The sequence below is a fragment of the Oncorhynchus mykiss genome, chromosome 7 (assembly GCF_013265735.2).
Source record: "Oncorhynchus mykiss isolate Arlee chromosome 7, USDA_OmykA_1.1, whole genome shotgun sequence".
Classification (NCBI taxonomy): Eukaryota; Metazoa; Chordata; class Actinopteri; order Salmoniformes; family Salmonidae; genus Oncorhynchus; species Oncorhynchus mykiss.
In genome coordinates this window covers 41,542,880-41,568,067 of record NC_048571.1, presented here as the reverse complement: position 1 = coordinate 41,568,067, position 25,188 = coordinate 41,542,880, and the positions used below count along the sequence as shown (strand labels likewise).

The 25,188-nt window shown below is 43.0% G+C and overlaps 1 protein-coding gene across 1 annotated transcript; it reads left to right on the top strand.

The window, feature by feature from the left end:
• Positions 1–634: 634 nt before the first annotated feature.
• On the top strand, positions 635–25,161 carry cttnbp2nla (CTTNBP2 N-terminal like a). The gene is made up of 5 exons (XM_021609275.2): positions 635–786; positions 16,119–16,226; positions 22,435–22,668; positions 22,860–22,967; positions 23,054–25,161. Exons 1-5 carry the CDS (start codon positions 748–750, stop codon positions 24,317–24,319), a joined length of 1,755 nt encoding a protein of 584 aa, XP_021464950.2. The 5' UTR covers positions 635–747; the 3' UTR covers positions 24,320–25,161.
• The last annotated feature ends 27 nt before the right edge of the window (positions 25,162–25,188 follow it).

Sequence of the window (25,188 nt, the reverse complement as noted above, 5' to 3'; positions counted from 1 at the left end):
TGGGAAACAAATGAATGTGTGGGGGTATAGCCCTAATGATCAACTGGTTTATAAAGTCAGGTAGTCATGAGATTTAAACTCACGTGATTCGTCCAACTTTAATTGAATTGATTTGATCAATGTATGATGATAATTTCGTTTGTTTACATTTCCATATGTCTGTGATTATTAAAGTAGCCTATCCAAAGTGCATAATTTGGAACAGTGAAAAATAAAGTGTTATGACGTTATCATTATTAGAGTAGCCTGTTTGAAGTGAGTAAAAGTTACAGATACAGTAGCGTGGCTACTCAGGAAACGTGAATGTTCCATGATCCCGGCAGATTTGATAGAAATCACAACATACCGTAAAGATCTTTTTCGTGTGCTGGCAATGCGACCTGAAAACGTCTCCTTTAAAACTAAACCACCTTGAGCATAGAACACAAAATGTACATGAACATTTCAAGTAAGCACAGTTTGTAAGAGATAAGGCAAAATAACGTAATGTATAAGAAATTAACGAATACAGATCTTTGAAAGAGGCAAAGATTTAGGGGGAAATTTCTAAACAAAGAAATCCATCCTAACCCATGCAACAGCCTCCTTTCACTGCCTCCTGCGTCTGAGGTAGACTAATCTTATAGGTCAAAACTTTGAATTCGGACTTGCCTATAGGCTGATGGACTTGTCACATTTGAACTAATTTCTTCCGTATCGGAAACTGAAGACGCAAGACAAGACAATCTTTAACAATTGGCAAAGTTGATGTTGGAGTTTACAAAGGCATTGAAAAGACATATGAAGGTATGTTAATTGTCGAGGATGAACTTTTATACAATTATGAATAGCCAGACACTCGAATCACACACAGCTGTCGTAATACAATTGTTTATTCTTAAATTATTGGATTATCCGCAGTAGCCTATTCAAGAAAATTTAGAGAAGTGAAACATACATGAAACATTGTTGCTCATTAACTCAAGTAAATTTAGAGGGGTTTTGTAGGATCTTCAATGTCCAGATAGAGATTGGCTAATACTATAGACATATATATTATTTATGTGTTGTGCTTGTTTCTCTGTTTTACTTATCCTGATTTGGTAGACATGCTTATAATCAAAGTCTGTACTTAATTTAGTGATGTGAAACCGGACTATATCATGTGACTGACAAACGTTATAAATTGTCTATTTATTGTCTAGTGTTGTATTTTCTACCTCATTTTACATTGTAACATTGTTGCAACAAATAGACAAGACTACATGAGTAGTTTATCCACTAGTTTTGATGTATCATTGAGACGTTTAGCTAGTATTTCCTAAAGCTGTTAATGTGAGGTCCGACCATTGAGGTCAGGTCATTGAAATGAACCAGGAGGACGTCAATTAATTATAATGTCTTTACAAAAGGGATTATTATAAAAAAAAATTGTAATAGCACTGACATGATACTGAAATTCTAATTATTGCACACAGACATGCATGAGAACACACATTTAGGTAGCTACAGTATGCTACTGACTTTGAAAAGGAATGTCAGTTATTACTTTGATCTGATCCCGTCTCTTGACACAAAGAGTTGTCTGTTGTGACCTGCTTAGCCCAAAGGCTGGCAGGTGGCGATATTGAGTTCATTTTACCGTCCAAACGAATTGTCATGCAGCCGGTAATACACTCATATTCCTCGTGGATCGTTTGTATCTAAAACCTTATCAATTCAAGCTGCAAAGGCTTCGATTTCCTCCTTAACTTTATTTAATGGTGATAAGGTTGGGAAAAAAAACGGGCAGAATACGCGTACTTTCTTTATGAAACACAATTTTCCACCAACATGATAGAATGGCAAATGCCTAGGAATGCTACATCCTGATGTTGCGCCCCGCGTTCAGGCAGGGGTAAACAACAGAAAGCTGCAACCTGATTGGCCGAACGCGATACGCAACTCTGGGATTAGTATTTAGCCGCTCTAGCATTGTGGTGGAAGATTGTGTTTCATAAGGAAGAATGTATATTTTCCTAGTTTTTTCCCCCACCTTCTCAAAGTTAAGTAGAAAATCGAAGCCTTTGCAGTCTGAATAGAGGAGAATGTTTTAGAAATGAACCGGTCCATGGGGGTATGGAGTGTATTGCCGGCTGCATACAACATGTTTGGAGGTAAAATGAAGTCAATATCGCCATCTGCCGGCCTTTGGGCTATGACCTGCAGAGACTGAGCCAGTTAGTCAGTCAGTCAGTCATCCTGCAGCAGGCCAAAGGCATCTGCTACTTCTGTGCTGTGACTCATGGACAGTACTGATTGGCTTAGCCAGAGCTGAAAAGTATGTTGGTCAAATCAAATGAAATTTTGTTAGTCACATGCGCCAAATACAACACCTTACAGTGAAATGCTTACTTACGAGCCCCTAACCAACAATGTAGTTATATATATATATATATATATATATATATATATATATATATATATATATGGATAAGAATAAGAAGTAAAAGAAACAAGTCATTAAAGAGCAGCAGTAAAATAACAATAGCGAGACTATATACAGGGGGGTACTGGTACAGAGTCAATGTGCATGGGCACCAGTTAGTTGAAGTAATATGTACAGTGGGGCAAAAAAGTATTTAGTCAGCCACCAATTGTGCAAGTTCTCCCACTTAAAAAAAATGAGAGAGGCCTGTAATTTTCATCATAGGTACACTTCAAATATGACAGACAAAATGAGAAAAAAAAATCAAGAAAATCACATTGTAGGATTTTTTATGAATTTATTTGCAAATTATGGTGGAAAATAAGTATTTGGTCAATAACAAAAGTTTATCTCAATACTTTGTTATATACCCTTTGTTGGCAATGACAGAGGTCAAATGTTTTCTGTAAGTCTTCACAAGGTTTTCACACACTGTTGCTGGTATTTTGGCCCATTCCTCCATGCAGATATCCTCTAGAGCAGTGATGTTTTGGTGCTGTTGCTGGGCAACACAGACTTTCAACTCCCTCCAAAGATTTTCTATGGGGTTGAGATCTGGAGACTGGCTAGGCCACTCCAGGACCTTGAAATGCTTCTTACGAAGCCACTCCTTCGTTGCCCGGGCGGTGTGTTTGGGATCATTGTCATGCTGAAAGACCCAGCCACGTTTCATCTTCAATGCCCTTGCTGATGGAATGAGGTTTTCACTCAACATCTCACGATACATGGCCCCATTCATTCTTTCCTTTACACGGATCAGTCGTCCTGGTCCCTTTGCAGAAAATCAGCCCCAAAGCATGATGTTTCCACCCCCATGCTTCACAGTAGGTATGGTGTTCTTTGGATGCAACTCAGCATTCTTTGTCCTCCAAACACGACGAGTTGAGTTTTTACCAAAAGGTTATATTTTGGTTTCATCTGACCATATGACATTCTCCCAATCTTCTTCTGGATCATCCAAATGCTCTCTAGCAAACTTCAGACGGGCCTGGACATGTACTGGCTTAAGCAGGGGGACACGTCTGGCACTGCAGGATATGAGTCCCTGGCGGAGTAGTGTGTTACTGATGGTAGGCTTTGTTACTTTGGTCCCAGCTCTCTGCAGGTCATTAACTAGGTCCCCCCGTGTGGTTCTGGGATTTTTGCTCACTGTTCTTGTGATCATTTTGACCCCACGGGGTGAGATCTTGCGTGGAGCCCCAGATCGAGGGAGATTATCAGTGGTCTTCTATGTCTTCCATTTCATAATAATTGCTCCCACAGTTGATTTCTTCAAACCAAGCTGCTTACCTATTGCAGAATCAGTCTTCCCAGCCTGGTGCAGGTCTACAATGTTGTTTCTGGTGTCCTTTGACTGCTCTTTGGTCTTGGCCATAGTGGAGTTTGGAGTGTGACTGTTTGAGGTTGTGGACAGGTGTCTTTAATACTGATAACAAGTTCAAACAGGTGCCATTAATACAGGTAACGAGTGAAGGACAGAGGAGCCTCTTAAAGAAGAAGTTACAGGTCTGTGAGAGCCAGAAATCGTGCTTGTTTGTAGGTGACCAAATACTTATTTTCCACCATAATTTGTAAATAAATTCATAAAAAATCCTACAATGTGATTTTCTGGATTTTTTTCTCATTTTGTCTGTCATAGTAGAAGTGTACCTATGATGGAAATTACAAGCCTCTCTCATCTTTTTAAGTGGGAGAACTTGCACAGTTGTTGGCTGTCTAAATACTTTTTTGCCCCACTACATGTGAATAGAGTTATTAAAGTGACTATGCATAGATGATAACAACAGAGAGTAGCAGGCCTACCACTGTTGTGTCATCGGCAAACTTAATGATGGTGTTGGAGTCGTGTGTGGGGATGTGTTGTTACCTACCCTTACCACCTGGGGGCAGCCGTCAGGATGTCCAGGATCCAGTTGCAGAGGGAGGTGTTTAGTCCCAGGGTCCTTAGCTTATTGATGAGCTTTGAGGGCACTATGGTGTTTAACGCTGAGCTGTAGACAATAGCATTCTCACATAGGTGTTCCTTTTGTCCAGGTGGGAAAGAGCAGTGTGGAGTGCAATAGAGATTGCATCATCTGTGGATCTGTTGATGTCAGTGAAGACACTTGCCAGTTGGTCAGTGCATGCTCGCAGTACATGTCCTGGTAATCCGTCTGGCCCTACGGCCTTGGGAATGTTGACCTGTTTAAAGGTCTTACTCACATCGGCTGCGGAGAGCGTGAACTCAAAGTCTTCCCGGAACAGCTGACGCTCTCATGCATGTTTCAGTGCCATTTGCCCTGAAGCGATCATAGAGGTAGTTTAGCTCGTCTGGTAGGCTTGTGTCACTGGGCAACTTTCGGCTGTGCTTCCCTTTGTAGTCTGCAATGGTTTGCAAGCCTTGCCACATCTGACGAGCATCAAAAACGGTGTTGTACGATTCAATCTTAGTCCTATATTGACACATTGCCTGTTTCAGGGTTCTTCGGAGGGCATAGCGGGATTCCTAATAAGCTTCCGGGTTAGAGTCCCGCTCCTTGACAGCAGCAGCTCTAGCCATTAGCTCAGTGCGGATGTTGCCTGTAATCCATGACTTCTGGTTGGGGTATGTATGCACGGCCACTGTGGGGATGACATCATCGATGCACTTATTGATGATGCCAATGACGGATGTGGTGTACTCCTCAATGCCATCGGAGGAATCCCGGAACATATTCCAGTCTGTGCTAGCAAAAAGTCCTGTAGCTTAGCATCTGCTTCTTCTTACCACTTTTTTTATTGATCTAGTCACTGGTGCTTCCTGCTTTGATTTTTGCTTGTAAGCAGGAATCAGGAGGATAGAATTATGGTCAGATTTGTCAAATGGAGAGCGCGGGAGACTTTGTATGCGTCTCTGTATGTGGAGTAAAGGTGGTTCAGAGTTTTTTTTTGCTCTGGTTGCACATTTAACATGCTGACAGAAATTTGGTAAAACAGATTTAAGTTTCTCTGCATTAAATCCCCAGCTTACTAGGAACGCTGCCTCTGGGTGAACGTTTTCTTGTTTGCTTACGGCAGAATACAGCTCATTCAAGGCTGTCCTAGTGCCAGCCTCTGACTGTGGTGGTATGTAAAACAGCTACGAAAAATACAGATGAAAACTCTCTAGGTACGGTTGAAGTCAGAAGTTTACATACACCTTAGCCAAATACATTTAAACTCAGTTTTTCACAATTCCTGACATTTCATCCAAGTAAAAATTCTCTGTCTTATCTCAGTTAGGATCACCACTTTATTTTAAGAATGTAAAACGTCAGAATAATGGATTGAGATAATTATTTATTTCAGCTTTTATTTCTTTCATCACATTCCCAGTGGGTCAGAGGTTTACATACACTCAATTAGTATTTGGTAGTGTTGCCTCTAAATTGTTTAACTTGGGTCAAACATTTTGGGTAGCCTTCCACAAGCTTCCCACAATAAGTTGGGTGAATTTTGGCCCATTCCTCCTGACAGAGCTGGTGTAACTGAGTCAGCTTTGTAGGCCTCCTTGCTCGCACATGCTTTTTCAGTTTTGCCCACAAATGTTCTATGGGTTTGAGGTCAGGGCTTTGTGATGGCCACTCCAATAACTTGACTTTGTTGTCCTTAAGCCATTTTGCCACAACTTTGGAAGTATGGTTGGGGTCATTGTCCGTTTGGAAAACCCATTTGTGACTAAGCTTTAACTTCCTGACTGATGTCTTGAGATGTTTCTTCAATATATCCACAACATGATATATTGCACCCCCACAACATGATGCTGCCACCCCCGTGCTTCATGGTTGGGATGGTGTCCCCCTTTGTCCTTCAAAAACATTGATTGTCATTATGGCCAAACAGTTATATTTTTGTTTCATCAGACCAGAGAACATTTCTCCAAAAAGTACGATCTTTGTCCCGATATGCAGTTGCATACCGTAGTCTGGCTTTTTTATGGCGGTTTTGGAGCAGTGGCTTCTTCCTTGCTGAGCGGCCTTTTAGGTTATGTCGATATAGGACTCGCTTTACTGTGGATATAGATACTTTTGTACCTGTTTCCTCCAGCATCTTCACAATGTTCTGGAATTGATTTGCACTTATCACACTAAAGTACATTCAATCTCTAGGAGACAAAACACATCTCCTTCCTGAGTGGTATGATGGCTGCGTGGTCCCATGGTGTTTATACTTGCGTACTATTGTTTGTACAGATGAACGTGGTACCTTCAGGTGTTTGGAAATTGCTCCCAAGGATGAACCAGACTTGTGGAGTTCTACAATTGTTTTCTGAGGTCTTGGCTGATTTCTTTTGATTTTCCCATGATGTCAAGCAAAGAGGCACTGAGTTTGAAGGTAGGCCTTGAAATACATCCACAGGTACACATCCAATTGACTCAAATTATGTCAATTAGCCTATCAGAAGCTTCTAAAGCCATAACATCATTTTCTGGAATTTTCCAAACTGTTTAAAGGCTCAGTCAACTTAGTGTATGTAAACTTCTGACCCACTGGAATTGTGATACAGTAAATTATAAGTGAAATAATCTGTCTGTAAACAATTGTTGAGGAAAATTACTTGTGTCATGCAGAAAGCAGATGTCCTAACCAACTTGCCAAAACTATAGTTTGTTAACTAGACATTTGTGGAGTGGTTGAAAAACGAGTTTTAATGACTCCAACCTAACTGTATGTAAACTTTTGACTTCAACTGTAGATAGTGTGGTCTACAGCTTATCATGAGACACTCTACCTCAGGCGAGCAAAAGCTTGATACTTCCTTAGATATCGTGCACCAGTTGTTATTTACAAAAATACATAGCCCACTGCCCCTTGTCTTACCAGACGCTGCTGTTCTATCCTGCCGGTACAGCGTATAATCAGCTTTCGCGGAATCATGGCTGAACGACGACACTTTCAATTCCTCGTATGTTGAAAATGTCGTCGTTCAGCCATCATTCCGTGAAGAATAAGATATTACAGTTTTGAATGTCACGTTGGTAGTTTTATCTTGCGCGTAGGTCATCTATATTATTCTCCAAAGAGAACGTTTGCTAGTAGAATGGAATGAAGTGTGGGATTATTCGATCTACTTCAAGTTCTCACAAGGCATCCCGCACTTTGGGCCCTTTTTCTCCACCTCCTCTTCACGCAAATCACAGATATCTGGGCCTGTTCCCGAGAAAGCAGTATATCGTTCGCGTCGGGCTCGTCAGACTTGTTAAAAGAAAAAAGGATTCTGCCGTCCTGATGTCCAGAAGTTATTTTTGGTCATAAGGGACGGTAGCGGCAAAATTATGTACAAAATAAGTTACAAAAAACGCTAATAAGCAAACAAAAAAACACAATCGGTTGGGGACACGTAATTACGTCTGCCTCTCTTCTCCGGGCGCTATCTTCCCCAGCTATCACATTTTGTTCCTTGGAAGTTGTCAGAACGTATGTTTTTGGTTTCAAATTGTTTGTAGGAATGAAGCCATACTTTTCCTGACAGGTAAAACTGAATGTTTTTTAAACATTCTGAGAACAAAAGTGAAATTTTTTCCTGTTCTGGGAACGTTTATTTGTAGGTTGCAGTGAGGTTCTGAGAATGTTTTACTCTGGATCCTTGAAAGTTTTCCTGGGAGGTTTTATTAAGATCAGTTGTGGCCAATAGGTCGTTTTCAATAAAATGTCACAATACGACCCCAGCTACGCTAAAACCATTGACAACTACGTGCTTTTTTCAAGGGATTGTTAAATACATTTTATAACTATTTGCTTTTAATATCATTACCGATTGAGCATAGTCAGAACTACACATTTCTGATTTACCTGAGAGTGTTTTGTTGATGCTGAGAACGAATGTATCCGTTTTTATATAACATTCTTAGAACCTTCTCTGAACATCACTGAAGTTTTCTTGTGTTTTGTATGGAAAGGTTTCTTAACAGAATGTATGCTTTTAAATACCATTCTTACATGCTGACTTCGCCAGCCACGCGCGAGTGCGCCATTATGCGCATGTTGATTTTGTCTATCCCCACGAGACGCGATCATGACATGCAGTTTAAAATACCAAAATCAACTGTGAATCACTATATCGATTTCGGGGCAGGTCAAAACACGTATGAAACATTTGTGGACATTTAGCTAATTAACTGTTGCTAGCTAGTAGTGCTGAGCGATTAACCAACATTTTGGTTATTTTTCATTTTTTAAACAACTAAGTTACATATGTTGGTTGAATTATTTTAATTCCATTTTGTATTTTTTTTTAAATGTGAGGTCAATGCACACATTTCACAGTTTCTCTAAAGATACATGTGTGCAATATTGTATTACGCATCTTTATTTATCCAGTCTGTGTTTCTTTTATGCCTGCTTTGGAAGAAACAAGAATGCGGATTGTGAGGGGAGAGCAGCGATTGTGACAGAGCAGCTGTTGCTTCGCAAAGTATCTCTACTTGAAAATACATGATCAAAGTGATTGACAGTTGGTATTCAGCAGTCATAAAGGTATGCTTTATTTACTTTGAAGAACTGCAAAATAGTGATCTTGGCAGACTTCATAGGGAGCACCGCTATAGAAATGAGATGATGACTTGGAATGAAATAATCAAGTAATCAAATAAAACTAATGTAATATACTCAACAACTGAAATATTTTGTTAAAGTAAAAAAATAAAATGAATAAATGATGGTTAATATCTGATAAGCAGCAGTGGCGGTTCTAGCTTGTATGACTCCCTTGGCGAACCCCCCCTTCATACATTTCCGAGAGCTCCCTTTCGTGTATAAATATCAGCAGCTTAAGCAGGGTCATGGTCTTCGATGGCAAGTCAGGCAAGTTCTTCAGTTCCTGTGCAAGCTCTCTGCCATCCAAGTATGAGTGTTCTTTATAGTGCAGTGTCATATTAAGGGCCTCACACTGTTCTGTCAGCTCCTTGTTTGAGAGACTTTCGACAGTTGACAGCACTCCAAACTTCTCTCAGTCACCTCCATCTTCTTTAGGGCATCACTGAAAGGCTCATCAAATGATTTGAATGAAAAGTGCCGCTTTGTGGACATCAGCCTTTTTTTTTGTAGAACGGCCTCTACATTCATACCCTCGCAAATGTCCTTGGTTGGCGTTTGTGCAGTCATAAAGCATGATGCCCTATAGTTGCTGAGTCTTCTCTCTGTCTTTCTGAGAGGACTGACTGCAACATCCACATGCATACTGGGAGACTGCATCAGATTGCTCACATGTTGGATCTGGCTCCAGATGTCATACTACACCAGATGCTGAAGCGGTATGATCCCACCTCCTCTGACGAGGACTGGGCCTCAATCTTTATCAGAGTCTTTGGTTTGATCCCTCACCTCAATCAGTGCCTCTCTCACCGCTGCTGCCTGATACCTCAGTGGCTCGACACCCTTAACTCTACTCTCCCACCTTGTCTCAGTCCACATCTTCAAAGTGATGTCCACATGTTTTTTTCAGGATGGCCCATCGCTGTGTGGAGGCTGAGAACAAGGTGTACAGTTTGTGTAAGATGCCAAAGTAACCTATGGCATCAACATAACTTTTAGGTGCATCAGCCACAACCAGGTTCAATGTTTGAGCCCCACATGGCACAAATAGAGCTTTTGGATTCATTTCCAGGAGTCTGACTTGGACACCTCTGTTCTTGCCTCTCATGTTGGCCCCATTATCAAAACACTGTTCTCCGCAGTCCTCAAAAGGAATTTGTAGCTTCTCTAATCTTTTGAGAATCAGGGATGCCAATTGTTGGCCCATGGCCTCCAAAACCCCCATAAAATGTTCCTTTATGTGGAACTCCTCCAGTGACACACTTCTAGTCACAACTGACAACTGTTCAGTGTGGCTGACATCTGAGGTGCAATCTAGAATGATAAAGAGGAATTTTTCCATCTTGACGTCACTCACCATTATTGAAATTACCTTGCTGCTCAACAAATCAATGTGTTCAAATCAATGTGTTCAAAAAGGGACTTGAGTTCCCTTTTTGAACACGGTTAAGGTGCTCTCTCATGACCCAATCAAATTGTGCCATCAGTTCAACCTCTTTGAGAAAATGTCCATTTGATGGAGAGTACAATGTTTCTGTGTGTCCCCTTAGTGCCAGATTTCTAATTGCCAGAGACTGCACAATAGCAGTCAGACGTGTCAACACCTCTCTCCATCTTATCCTCTCAGCCTCCATAAGTGCCATCTCACGCTTATCAATTGTTTCCCCTTTTTTAAAAGGGGTGTGAAGTCAGCAAATAACTTGCATGTTTCCAGTCTGTCAGTCCTGAGTTTGCTAAATGTTCTTGTTATAAAAGAGTTTGCAGCAGAAGCAGAAGAGGCTGTTTCTTTCAGAATACACCAACCAACTTCTAGGGAGTTTTTCACCAATCACCAAGGTCTTCCTGAAATACTGGTGGTGGCAACTTCTTCCATCACTCTCATTCCTTGGGAAAACAAAGTTAAGTGGTACCTCACTTCGTCCTCTGCAAACTAGTTGTGTCCGAATTCTGTCAGTCGGAACTGAAAATTAAAACTTTGCAAAAGGGAAATTATTTATTTTGTTTATGTTACGCAGGGATGCACACAAACACATGTGCGTGTACCCAAACACACACAAGTGCCTGTGACCATAAACACACCGGAAGAATCCTGCTGGGGAGAAGTGGAAGCAAATGGGTCTTAATCCACATCCTCATGCTCAGACAACATTTGTGAAGACACCTGTGTGGCTGAGGTGGATGGCTCCGCATCCCAAGGCTCCGAGATAATTTCTGAAGAGGCCTGTGTGGCTGAGGAGATAGATGGCTCCTCATCCTGGCCAGTACCAGAGGGTGCTCCAAAATACTTCAGAAGTCCCCCTGAATTTGCATTGAAAAACAGTATATGAGTCTGACACCCTAAATATATTTGTTGCCCAATTAAATGTCATTATGCACAATTTATCAAACTGTCACGACTTCCACCGAAGTCGGTTCCTCTCCTTGTTTGGGCGGTGTTCGTCACCGGTCTTCTAGCCATCGTCGATCCACTTTTCATTTTCCATTTGTTTTGTCTTGATTTCCAACACACCTGGTTTTCATTTCCCTCATTTATTGTTGTGTATTTAACCCTCTGTACCCCCATGTCTTTGTGTGGAATTGTTTTTAAGTGCTTGTGGACATGTTTACTGGTGCGCGTCGGGTTTTGTACCCATGTTGGTTATTTCTTTATGTCGTTGGTTTTGCAATTAAACTGCTCCGGCTATTACCTAGTTCTGCTCTCCTGCGTCTGACTTCCCTGCCACCAGTTACGCACCCCTTACACAAACTTTCAGAATAGGAACCAAATGAACCATACAACCTCCTTGGCTGATTCTAGTCATAAGACACCCCAAAATATATCACAAAATATATATATATATAAGTTAGCATTGGAAATTCCCCTTACTGAGCTCAGGACCTAGTCAATACAATCACAGAAAACCTTTATGATGTCACCTCAATGAAAGTTAACCAAATCAGTAATTTTTTATTTATTTTACCTTTATTTAACTAGGCAAGTCAGTTAAGAACAAATTCTTATTTTCAATGACGGCCTAAGAACAGTGGGTTAACTGCCTGTTCAGGGGCAGAACGACAGATTTGTACCTTGTTAGCTCAGGGGTTTGAACTTGCAACCTTGTGGTTACTAATCCAACGCTCTAACCACTAGGCTACCCTGCCGTGCTAGTATAAGGGCACAGGGCGAGACCCAGATGCAGACACAGGAGGCAGATGGTTCGAGTCTCTGATATTTATTTGTATCCAAGGGGCAGGCAAGAGAATGGTCGTGGACAGGCACAAGATCATAACAAGGTCAGAGTCCAGGAGGTACAGAGTGGCAGGCAGGCTCGAGGTCAGGGCAAGCAGTATGGACACCTGGAGGGGGTGGAGACAAGCACAAGGACAGGTGAAGCTGCAGGCTACACACATTATCATGAAGAAACTGTGAAATTATATCCAAGCTAGTTGGACAGAAAACGGAATATTGTCGCCCTATGTGTAATAGCATAGCAACCTAGGCTAACAAACATAAGTGTTATACTAGCCTATTTCATTACATGCATAATATTATACTCATAAAGAGATGACATAGCTACATACCTTTATCTTTTGCGCGTTTCTCCTCTTCTTCTTTCCTCTTTTTCCTAAACTTTAAACCTGATGGCTTAGACCTTTTCTTATCCATTTGTGTTGATTTGGCACTCGAGCATTAATACATTATCCATCCCCCAACACTGTCAACCAAGAGTCAAGACTAAACCAATTCACCTTGGTGGTGTGTAGACTGGTTTTATATTATTCTTAACCATTTCACACAAACCAGAAAAAAATGCAACAATATGTCTGTGGAACTATATATTCACAGTATTATGAAAGAATTGTGGTTTATTTGGTAGCATTTCGTAGTGTGACTGATTTTACTAATTGCATTAGTACTGTACAAAGTTAGAGGTGCGCTATTTGATAGATTCCCCCATTCCCCTTACCTCGGGCTTCCAGTGGGAAGACCTGAGGTCAACCTACCCCCGTCCCCCTCCCCATCTCAAAGTTCTGAGTGGGAGACCTTCCCAGGCAGTAGCCTGCCTAGCTCACAAACTTGAATCAGGGCGCCCACTCCGACAAGGTTAATTGACCCACAGTCCCACACGGTGACATGATATCATTGACATGACGTGCAAATGAGTGATAGAAAACCAATCGCCTCAAATGTCACCATTCCAAATGTTTTTGTGCGGCCTCCCTGGGCGGCTGCCCATGTCGCCCATACCTAAATCCACCACTGATAAGCAGTAATGGACAGTCAATACCATCATGGGACGTTTCCCTTTAACCTTTTATACTTGTGCCTAAATTGAAATGTTTCTTAAAGAAGAAAATGAAAAGCATATGTATAACCATGGTAGCAATTGAAAGGGAACAGTTTGGAGATCATGGGGAAATTATTAGACCAAAGGTGAGTGCACAACAGTTCACCTGACACAAGACAGAATCCAAACATTACGCTGTTGATTTTCTGGACTTGAGAACCTGTAGGAGTTGTTACGCTGAAGAATTGAATTTCCCACAGATGAACGTTGTTTCTTAACCTTCTCTGAACTATTTGGGAACATTACCAATGTCAAACCAGTTGGAGAATGTTCACAGAACATTTCCAAAATTGAAATGAAATGTAACCATGTTTGAACTTTTAGGAAACGCTCTGTTAAAGTAATGAAAAAAACATTTCCAGAAAGTTGTGAGAAGGTTGTATGCAAAATAACCATAGGACAACCACGCACTCACCAAGCACAAATAAACATATGGTTCTCAGAACAATATGTGCTAGCTGGGTTCAAGTTAAGAAAACTGACAAATGCATGACAAATCTGGCAACCTGCATAAGCTTGAACACACAGAGAGTGAGAGAGACAGAGAACGAGAGATACACAGAGAGACGGAGAGATAGACAGAGAAAGAGACACACACAGAGAGAGCGAGAGAGAGCCTCAGGTTTAGTTAGAAGTTTGTTATGAGGCAATGTTTGTTTAACGTACCATTACAAGGGGCACATGGCTGACTAGGCTTCAAACAAACAAGGATAAAAGGATTATAGACGCAGGCATTTCTTTAGGAAGCGGAAATGAATGAGTGTGGGAATATTTTGGATTTTCCCATGCATGCCATCTCTTTTAATAACATTACCCATGCTTTCTATTTGAATAACACATTACTACTGAGCGTATATTCCGTCATACAAGCAGCTGTGAAATTAGCGAGACTGTAAAAGCAGACTGAAGGGAGTGGGAAGTTTAATTAACATTCTAGCCATGTGGTCAGCCAACAAACCAAACCATGAGGGTCTGGAGAGGGAAGAAAACACATCTAAAGATCATAGATCTGCTACACACTACAGTGTGTTCTCGGATCTGGGATGAAACTGCCAGAAAGAACCATAATGTATTAGTGGAATAACTTTAGTGGAATAATCGATTTAGACGAGAGGAAGCAAATATTTTGCTTCCTAATATTATTCTGTTCTATTTCTGCTGCTCTATCTTTTGCTATTGTCCCAGAGCTCAGAAAAATGAATTGAATTGATTCATATCCCATCGTCTAGACATCCGTTCAGATGCTTTAAGTCTCTTGTTATTTGTATGACAGATGCAGGGAGAGCTTAGCCCCCCATGATGCTGTACAGTAGCAGCTCTAATAAAAGCTCCCATCTCATTATACAACGCTCAGAGCTCCTGCGGCCCCTCCTGATGACTTCATGATGTGGCAACTTCTACTGGGCGACCACAGAGCTCGTATTGGGGAAGGCCTGCTGAATGCTTAGCGGTTGGAGCAGCATGGCTAACAGATTGCACTGGGTGGATGGGGAACTAACCAGAGCTTTCGAGCTCTGACGAAGGCCTTGAGGCCGATACGTAAAGCTTAATAAAGAGCAGTGAAAATAGCAAAAGCAGTGTGCGTGTTTCTTATTTTTTCTGTAATAGCCATGAATAATCCGATATGGGGATGCTGATTGGGGGAGGTACAAGGACATCATAATAGAGTGTAATGCTCACAGGTTAATTTTTTTATATTTTTCTGGTCAGGTCACCTGGTCAGGAAGCCCACCTGGCCCTGTTGGTTCGTCCGAGTTCAACAGAGCACCCTCTTGATTATTTTGTCAAACTGTATTTTTTTGTCTCATATGACAGTCTCTTTCCAACCTACTAATAATATCCCATAGAGCACACCGTGAGTTTTCTACTCTTTTATGGATCCCATCACTTAGTGGGATGCTGTATGAACTACACTGATTCCAAAGCCTGGCCGGCATGTGTTGGCTGGTCAGAATGTGGTTGTATGTTTGAGGTGTGGATACCACAGAGTTGTCAACAGACCCAGGGCAGCTGCACTAAGTAATGAGTGCATGGCGCCTACAAAGACACCACAGCAGATCTTAAACATTCTCTACCCTGCCTTTTAACAGAACCACAAACTCTCAAGAGGCCCAACCAAATGTTGGAGGGAGAGAGGATCGCAAAGCACAACTTGTTGAGTCTTGATATGAACAAAGGGGAATGAATGAGGGCAAACAGCTCATTGTCACTTACTTAATATCTTGTCGACAACTTTGTGACAATGTGGATGCAGATTGGGACAGTTTTTGAAAAATCTGCTCCCCATATGTTGGCCTGTGTGTGTGTGTGAGGCATTTGTCTTCACGTGTACGATGTTCACAGGCTCCTCACAAAGACAAATGAGCCACGAGAGTGAGTGGAAAATCCAGGGATTTTCTCTGTTTACAAAAGCTTTTAGCTTTTATTAATGATCGTCCAGGCTCAGTAGGGCCTGGTAAATGCATCTAGTGTTTTATTAGTGGAGCTATTGGATTAAAATGTTGCCTGATATCCAAGTCTTTGCCAGATTTGTACTACATTTTGCACTGTAAAATATATCTTAAAAATCATAGTTCCACAATGAACCACAGGACACAAGGATGCTTTAAACTAAGTACAGTATAGGCCAATCATATCCAAATATCATGTATAAATACACAATGCAAAAAACGTATTCACATAACTTCTATTTTGGTATATTATAACAATGAGTAAAGGACACAACTTCCTGCACATTGTATTTACAGTGAACATTAGAATAGAGAATGAATTGTGCCTCTTGTAATGATCAAGCTCCTGTCCCCTGCCCACAGGAGCCCCAGATGAACATGGAGAGCCTGAGCAAGCCAGAGCTGCTGATGCTCTTCAGTGTCCTGGAGGGAGAGCTGGAGGCTCGTGACCTGGTCATCGAGGCACTCAGGGTAAGAGCTATCCATCGTCTTTCCCCTTGTGTAATTTACAGCCAGGACCCAAAAGCCCATCAATGATGCCACCATTACCCATAATATGAGGTCTGAAACATAAAGATAAAACTATAATTTATAATTATGTCTGAGGAGTTGTTACCAGGGTTGGGGTCAATTTGGAATTTCAGGATTGAATTCAATTTAAACAATGAATTTGAGTTGAATTTGAACTGGCAACACCCCACAGGAAGCAGCATTTTAATTGAAGGAAGTGGAATTGAATTTAAAGTAATTCAAACTCGTTCAACTAAGACATGAAACATGAAAGTCTTATTCATTTGACAAATACTTTATCAAGGATATACCACTTATTAATGCAAAGAATACACATACCATTTCAAATATTTGTTTGATTAAAACTCAGATTTCCTTTATCATGAAATGTTAGATTGTTCCCTTCAATACTGCAGTGTTTGATGTAATGCATTCTGGGAAATGTATTCTGATTTTTAAAAACAAGGAAATTATGAATTATCATAGACAACCATAGACAACCATAGACAACCATAGACAACCCACAACATGATCTTATAATATTTCCAGACCTCTGTAATCATTTTTTATTATTATTAGGAGAATAAGTTTTAAAATGTTTCAACCTTATGCTACATGGTATTGGTGTCAAAATAAACATTTATATGGAGATAAATAAGCCATTAGAATTTGATTGAATTAAAATATACTTCCTTTAATTCTAATTCAAATTCTGCTTCCTGTGGTATGTGGCCAATTCAAATTAATTTCTAATGTTAGAATTGACCCCAACCCAGTCAAGTTGTTTGTTGTGCACGCCATTATAAAGCTGCCCATTGAAGTACATAATTTAGCAATGTGAAATATATTATTTGAATAATGATTGAGGATTGATGGGTTATTATCAAATGTAACCTACCTTGTGTTTGTTTGAAGCACATACTATTTCCCTGTTGACCAGCCCTACTGTATATAGGATGCCCATCCACGCATGGTGTCCTACAGTGCTACAATCCGGAGGCCGAAAAATATTTGGCAAAAATGTTTAGGGGGTTAGTTGTTTCCCGAAAATCCTGTTACTGAATGCATATCTATAATCCGTAACTCCTTGTCCGTCCATCCAGATTGTATATATGTGGATATCTGTATAGAAACTGTCTGAACTAAACTTTTCTCCGAATCGGCACCGTATAATTCGCCAGTGGTAGACAGTGGTAGGCTATGCGTTATAAAATCCAGACGGATTGACAAGAAGTTACGGATTATAGATATGCATTCAGTGACAGTATTTTCAGAAACAAGTACCCCCCTTAAAATGTTTGATAAATATTTTCCGGGCTCTGCATTGTACCCACCTAGGACATGACACAAACTAACGGGTGTGTCTTCGTGTAAAACGGTTGTTAATGAGATAATGATGATATGTCTATGGTGGTAAATAATGCATGTATTGTAGAAATGTATTTTGTGCTATCATGTTGTAACATTCCTAGCGAAGGACGGTTCCTGGAAAGAGTAGGCCTACATGCTCAGATTGGCCTTTGCCGGTGAGATAGCAGGTTGGGCAGGTAACAGGTGTCTAGAGTGGAGCTATACCTGTGTTCAGTGATAGGCATTATACAAAAGTATGTGGTATTTCAGCCACACCCGTTGCTGACTGCCATGCAATCTCCATAGACAAACATCTGCAGTAGAATGGCCCGTACCGAAGAGCTCAACGTGGCACCATCATAGGATGCTGCAAGAGCTGCCCCGGTCAACTGAAAGTGCTGTTATTGTGAAGTGGAAACATCTAGGAGCATCAACAACTCAGCCGGGAAGTGGTAGACCGCACAAGCTCACAGAATGGGACCGCCAAGTGCTGAAGCGCGTAACGCATAAAACTCGTCTCTCCTCGGTTGCAACACTCACTACTGAGTTCTGAGCCTCTGGAAGCAACGTCAGCATGAGAACTGTTCGTCAGGAGCTTCATGAAATGGGTTTCCATGGCCGAGCAGCCGCACACAAGCCTAAGATGATGCGCAATGCCAAACATCAGTTGGGTTTGGCGGATGCCAGGAGAACGCTACCTGCCTGAATGCATAGTGTCATCTGAAAAGTTTGTTGGAGGAGGAATAATGGTCTGGGCTGTTTTTCATGGTTCGGGCTAGGCCTCTTAGTACCAATGAAGGGAAATCTTAGCGCTACAGCATACAACGACATTCTAGACAATTCTGTGCTTCCAACTTTGTGGCAACAGTTTGGGGAATGCCCTTTCCTGTTTCAGCATGACAATGCCCTCATGCACAAAGCAAGGTCCATACAGAAGTGGTTTGTTGAGATTGGTGTGGAAGAACTTGACTGGCCTGCACAAAGTCCTTACCTCAACCCCATCAAAGACCTTTGGGATGAATTGAAACGCAGACTGCGAGCCATGCCTAATCGCCCATACATCAGTGCCCTGCAGCAATGTTCCAATATCTAGTGGAAAGCCTTCCCAGAAGAGTGGATGCTGTTATTACAGCAAAGTGGGGGTACCAACTCCATATTAATGCCCATGATTTTGGAATGAGCAGGTGTCCACATACTTTTGACCATGTGGTGTAGTTGAATGCCCAAACAGTTTTTCATTGCTGAGAATATCTTTGATTCATCCAAGTGTTTATGTCATCTTCAAGCTTGTATTTTCTTTTTATTGGCCAAGTCATACTGCACCTGTAAATATTGTAAATAAAATCCTCCCACTGAGGTGAACCGTCAACATCCTGTCGGACTCCTAACTCTCCACTCCACCGCCTTTGGCTCATGCTTCACAGGAGTCGCGGATGTAAGATAGCCAGGTTAGTGGTCCACAAACTGGGACAGGGGTTTGAGAGCAGAGTTAGCCATTACCCTTATCATGATTCTAGTGGTACTGCACTGTACACACGGGACGGCTGGAGACGAGACAGACTACCCATTACCTGACCTCTCATGATTTAACCTGACTTTAATTGATAGGATGTCCTTAGGCCAACCAGGGAAAAGCTCTACTTTAGTAGCCACAGTGTACAGCCACGGTGCTAGCCACTTATGCCAATTCATACTGTCCATGCACCTGGGATGTCAGACTGTCTGGCTGTGGGAAGATTACCCTCCTATCTGTCTGCAGTCTGAGGATTGTCTCTGCCTGATGACCCACATATTCCATTCATCCTTTTTAAGGTAGACTCGGGAAGATCACATTCATATACACAATGTGGTTTACAGACAACGACAAAAAACAGAACAACAGCAGCATAATTCAAATCTGCCCAAAACGCTGCAGGCTCATGCTAACGTGTTATGATTTAGTTGCATGTTCAACAAGTCATGTTGAGTTTAAATTGATCACCGTGACTGCTGATTAGTACCAAGTAAAACACAAAAGTGACCTGAGTGGCACAACAAACTGGATCCAGGTGAACAAACCACAGAAATCAAGGCCCCCTAGATCATTCATGTGTTGTGTCTAGACCACAATCTACACATCTCCTGGGCGCTGGCCATCTAAGGCAAGGCAGTTTAATGCACCGTGCTGAGTGGGTGGAAGATTACTATGTGAGCAGGGAGACTTGGGAGTGAACAAATAAACAAAGGCCTTAACTGGAGCGGTCAGGATGTGTGGCTGACTGTGTGTCTTCACTGACACTAAATCCCCTTGATCTGTTAACTCGCTCCTTGGTTGCCTAAGCAGTAGTCTTTTGTGGCCAGCAATGGTTCAGAGATGACCTAAAAACAGTATACACTGGAATATGGAATCTCTCCTTGCACTCACGTGAAAGAAGAGTGCACAGCATTACCACAATGGATGCCATAGTTACTCAAATTGAGAAAGGCTTAGAGGACTATAACAACTTTTCCTCTTTTGGTTTTCAATAGGTGTATGTTTTCATTTCTCGCTACAAAACAAAGAACCGTGTGTCAGCTAGCATATGAACTCGCCAATATTTGGAGCGGCAGATGATGTGAACAATTCTTATTGCTCAAGGCGCTCAGAGTCTCTTACTAATTCTGAATCACCCCAGTATGTCATGAGAACTATTGAGTATGTGGCTGAACAGAGCAGCCACAAGCTGCCATTGACGTGGTGCTGTATGTGTGTCACTGTCAGTCACTGGGTGATTTCCTTTTTCCAATGAGTCTAAAGGGTTAAGTTTGTTATTTTCCTTTTTTTTTTTTTTTTAAACTAATTTCTTATAATAGCATGGTTTGCTGGGAAATCAAGTTGGGTTAATATGACAGATATTCCTGTGTTCTGTTTATACAATGTTTGATGATAATGCCTGAAGCTATTCTCACTGTTAACCAGTATCCATCCATGGCTCATCTTACTGTGGCATGCTGCAGAAAGTTGGAGCCCAGAGATGCCCATATTTGGCACACACTAGTGTGGGAAAATAGGAAGTACACCATTTTAGAATTGGGACCGTTTCGTGCCTGTTATCAGCACCACATTAGCACAGGAATGAGTGAATAAGCTTTGGTTGACCTGGTTGTTAAACATTAACTACATCAGGAATGTGTTTAATGTCAGTCCTCCTCCTCCTCACACTCCCCCCTTCTCGAAAACACCACTGGAACACAAAACAGCCTCCCTTTGTGCTGCTGTGTGTGTGTGTGTGTGTGTGTGTGTGTGTGTGTGTGTGTGTGTGTGTGTGCGTGTGCGTGTGTGTGCGCGCGCATGTGCGCGCATGTGCGCGTGTGTGAGCTGGAAACGTTCGAGGCCTGGATGGATGACAACGATTGTCAGAGGAGTTGGCTGTAGCACAAACAGATCTGGGACCAGGCTTGGTGCTTGGTGTGGGGACCATTGCGCTAGACGGTTGTGTTATGATGTGTGAGGCTAAGGAATGTTCCCTCTCTCTCCTGGGTCATACAGGTCAGATACAGGACCGGGGTATTGGGTAATGGCTAATGACTAGCTGTCATGCACCAGACTGTGCCCACTGTGTGTTTCAGAGAAATGTTTCAGGTCTTGCAGGACTCCTGTGCTTTCCTGCCTCTCCTTATTTTCCATCCTTTTTGATCTGCTCTCTCATATCCCAACGGACCGGATCAAATAACAGCATGATCGAGACTTCACAGCCTCTGTATCCCGATATCTTTACCGATGGATAGATATTATAAATGACATTGGCATTTGTTTTGTTCCTGCCCAGCAGAGACACACCGGACTCTACTTGCTTAGCCGACTGCTCAGCCGAACGCACCATTGGGCGCACAATGCCTGCCTTCCAGGACAGCAGGTGTTGCAGGAAGGCCAAGAAGGTCATCAGGGGCCACCTGAGCCATGGTCTGTTTTCCCCGCATCCGTCACTGGAGACGCGGGCAGTATAGGAGCAGCATGGCAAAAACTGATAGATAGTCTGGCCAATAGTCTCTACCCCCAGACCATCAGGCTACTGAATAGTCCCCACTAGGCAGCTCAGAGGCAAGTTGCTGAAGTCACCATTGTTCCCCCTGCACTGGCAGAGTAAAGGTCTAGTTAGACCTGGCCCAGACACCAGCCCAGACACCCTACAAACGCTCTGACTGAAGACAGACAAACATCTGTTTCTTCTTCCTCTCTCTCTCTCTACCGCTCTTTCCTCTTCTGCCTGCTCCCTCGCTCTCTTCTCCCCCCCCTCTCTCTCTCTCTACTTCTTCCTCCTCTGCCTGCTCTACCTCTTTCCTTCTCACCCTCTCTTTCTCTTTCCTATCTCAATCTTCCTGGTAGGGATGGGAATCCCCACTCCCATAGAACATATGGTTGATGTTTCTCTTGGCATGTTATGTTTGCCGCTGTGTCTGACTTCCTGTTTAGCAGGCAGTGGAAGGAAGATTATTGCAGCAGGCCTGAAGGAAGGGAAAGGGCAGCATGCAGAAACTGAAAAAGAAACAGATTATGGCTTTTTCTTTTTTACGTTGCTGGGAAACCAGGTTACACTTGTGCATAGTACATGGATTGTTTATAGTACATGTAGCTGCATAGTACCAGTGACTGTCTGACAATGATATTTGACTTTCTTATATACTTACAAAACGGTCAAATATCTCAGGGACAGAGTCTGTTTATTCAGCTAGAAACCTTAAGTGACTGTTAGTAAAAGCAGATTGAACAATAACCATTCTACACAATATAGCCCGTTTTGACACACATACAGTTCTCTACCCCAGTGTTTCTCAACCCTCGCCTCCTCTCCTCCCTCAGGCCCAGTGCAGAGACACATATGTGGAGAAGCGCTATGGGAAGTACAACCTGAGCGACCCGTTCCTGGCTCTGCAGAGGGACAGTGAGGCGTTGGGGGAGCAGAGCCCTGGGGTCCACCAGGCTTCAGCCTGCTCTAGCCCCCTGGCTGTGCTCAAGCAGGTGGTCACCCACTGCAGGAGGATGCAGGAGAAGATGCTCGCCCAGCTAGCTGCAGCCGATAGCAGTCACAAGAGGGTAGGGCTGGGGGTTGTAGCTGGGCCTTGGATGCCAACCCCTCCACTTTTGATTAGATTAAAGATTAACTAAACTAGCTTGCTCCCGAAGGGGTTCTTTTCCACCCGGGAAGTTGTATTTAGTTAGCAGATTATCCTGACCTGGGATCTTATCATTTCTGTGTCTCTATCTCCCCCCTGTGGTTATGTCAGGTCATTGCAGATCTGGAGGAGGAGAGAAGAAGGCATGCAGAGGACACCGCCGAGGGCGATGATGTCACTTGCATCCTGGAAAAGGAGAGGGAACGCCTCTTGCAACAGGTAGAGTTAACATCAATATCTGAGTGGTAACTGCTATAGGATTTTGTTTTTACAATTGAACCTATTGTACTCTATTCTGCCTGTAGCTGGAGTTTGAGCGGGGCCAGGTGCGTCGTCTGGAGAAGGAACAGAAGAGGGTCCTGGAGCAGCTGGAGGAGGAGCGGGTGCAGCACAAGCAGCTCTCCTCTGCCCTGGCCAAGGAGTGCAAGTGGGCCAGCCAGCGGGCCCTGGAGGTGGACCACCGCCTGGATGAGGCAAACCGTAGGCTGGAGAAGGAGCAGGGAGAGATCTTGGCCCTGAGGGCTGAGCTACAGAAGGAGAGGAGGAGGGCCCTGCAGATGGAGGCCAGGGTGGAGGAGCGGCTGGCTGAGTTTGACACGGAGAAGGAGCAGCTTCGCTCTCGGCTCAAGAGGGAAGAGGCCCAGTGCTGCCTGTGGCAGGAGCAGGTGCAGGCGCTGAGGAGAGAGCTTCAGGAAGAGAGGGGAGATGAGGAGGAGGATGAGAGGAGAGACTCTCCTGTGGATATCAGTGGAGGGTCACCACTACTACGACCACCACCAGTGGAGGGGGGTGAAGAGCCTAAAGTCAACGGTCACGACTGCCTCAGGGAGGACGCCCTTCCACACAGACTGGGCCTGGACAACCGGAGTGAGAACAGCAGCCCTGTCCTGCTGTCCCCTGCCCTCCTGAACCAGAGCCTGTCCCCCTGCAGCACGGGGTCCTCCTCCCTCACCTCCTCCCCGTGCTCCTCTCCTCAGCTGACCAAACGGCTGGCCCTGGCTACCAGTCCCAGCTACCAGTCCTCCTACCAGGCAGGCATCAACCAGCGCTTCCACGCTGCTCGCCACAAGTTCCAGGGCCACACTGATCCAGAGCCACAGCAGGATGGAAGAGGAGGTGGCAGCCTACCCCACTCCCCTAGAGACCTGTCCCCGTCCCCTGAGTGCATCCCCGTCCCTGTCCAAAGCCCGGCCAAGCATCTGGCCCGCAGCACCGTCACCCACGTCCTGTCCCGCTTCACAGTCCAGCAGGGGGCCAAACCTCCGCCACCCAACAGCTCTCCCTTCGGCACTGACTACCGTAACCTGGCCCTGACCCCCTCCTCCCCGGTCATCCCCAGGGCCTCTGGTGCTGCTCTCCCTCTGGGGGTCTGCTCCCCAACCATCCCCCGAGCAGACAGGGGCAACCCGCCTCCCATCCCCTCTAAGAAGCCTGGCCTGGCCCAGTCTCCAGCGCCATCCATCCCTGGTACCAGAGCCAGCCACTTTCCTGAGCTGTCAGGAAGCTGTGGTCTCACCAGCGGCCAGGAGAATGTTAAAGAGCTGGACATGGTGGTTTCCTCCGTCAGTTAGCCTAGCCTCCTACTGAGTGCTACTAGCGCTGTGCTCTTTTATACCGCTCACACGTTCGTGTGCTGAGGCACGCTGCAAAACACTGTCAAGTTAACTGTATTTATTTTATTTTTGACATGCATTCTGCTTCATTCTTCTTGTAGCACAATAGATGTGTTTGTATTTATGCATTTTGGGTTTGTTGATAATTTAATATAAGGAGAATAAGCAGTAATTAAGAGTAATGGGCCAACATGCATGTTAGTTGCTGGGTACTTTTCAAAAGTTTGCTAAGAAAAGCATGTAATGTCATGGGACAATCAAATGTCGCTACTTATAATGCAGCTTTTGAATTTGAGCTTGGAAATAAGCATTTCTCTAAATCAAGATTGGGATTTAGCCTAATACCGAACAAAATAAGAGAGTTTGTCTTAAACTGCAGAGTTTAATACTGAACCAAGGCCGCTTACAAACACATTATTATAATGTTATATTTCCTAAAATGGCACATGATTATAACATTCCATATCTTCAAGGCTTAATAAGTTGGCAGTATTCTGTGTATATGCAGTATTCTGTGTATGTGCAGAATTCTGTGTATATGCAGTATTATTAATACTACTATGTATTATGTGTAGTGTAACTACTATGAAAATATATTATATTTGCTCTCATACCAATCGTCTGGTCAAACATTTACAATGTATATTTTTACATGAGCACAATATATCTCTTTTACACCCGCATATTGGTTTGTCATATACAGTTGAAGTCGGAAGTTTACATACACTTAGGTTGGAGTCATTCAAACTTGTTTTTCAACCTCTCCACAAATTTCTTGTTAACAAACTATAGTTTTGGCAAGTCAGTTAGGACATCTACTTTGTGCA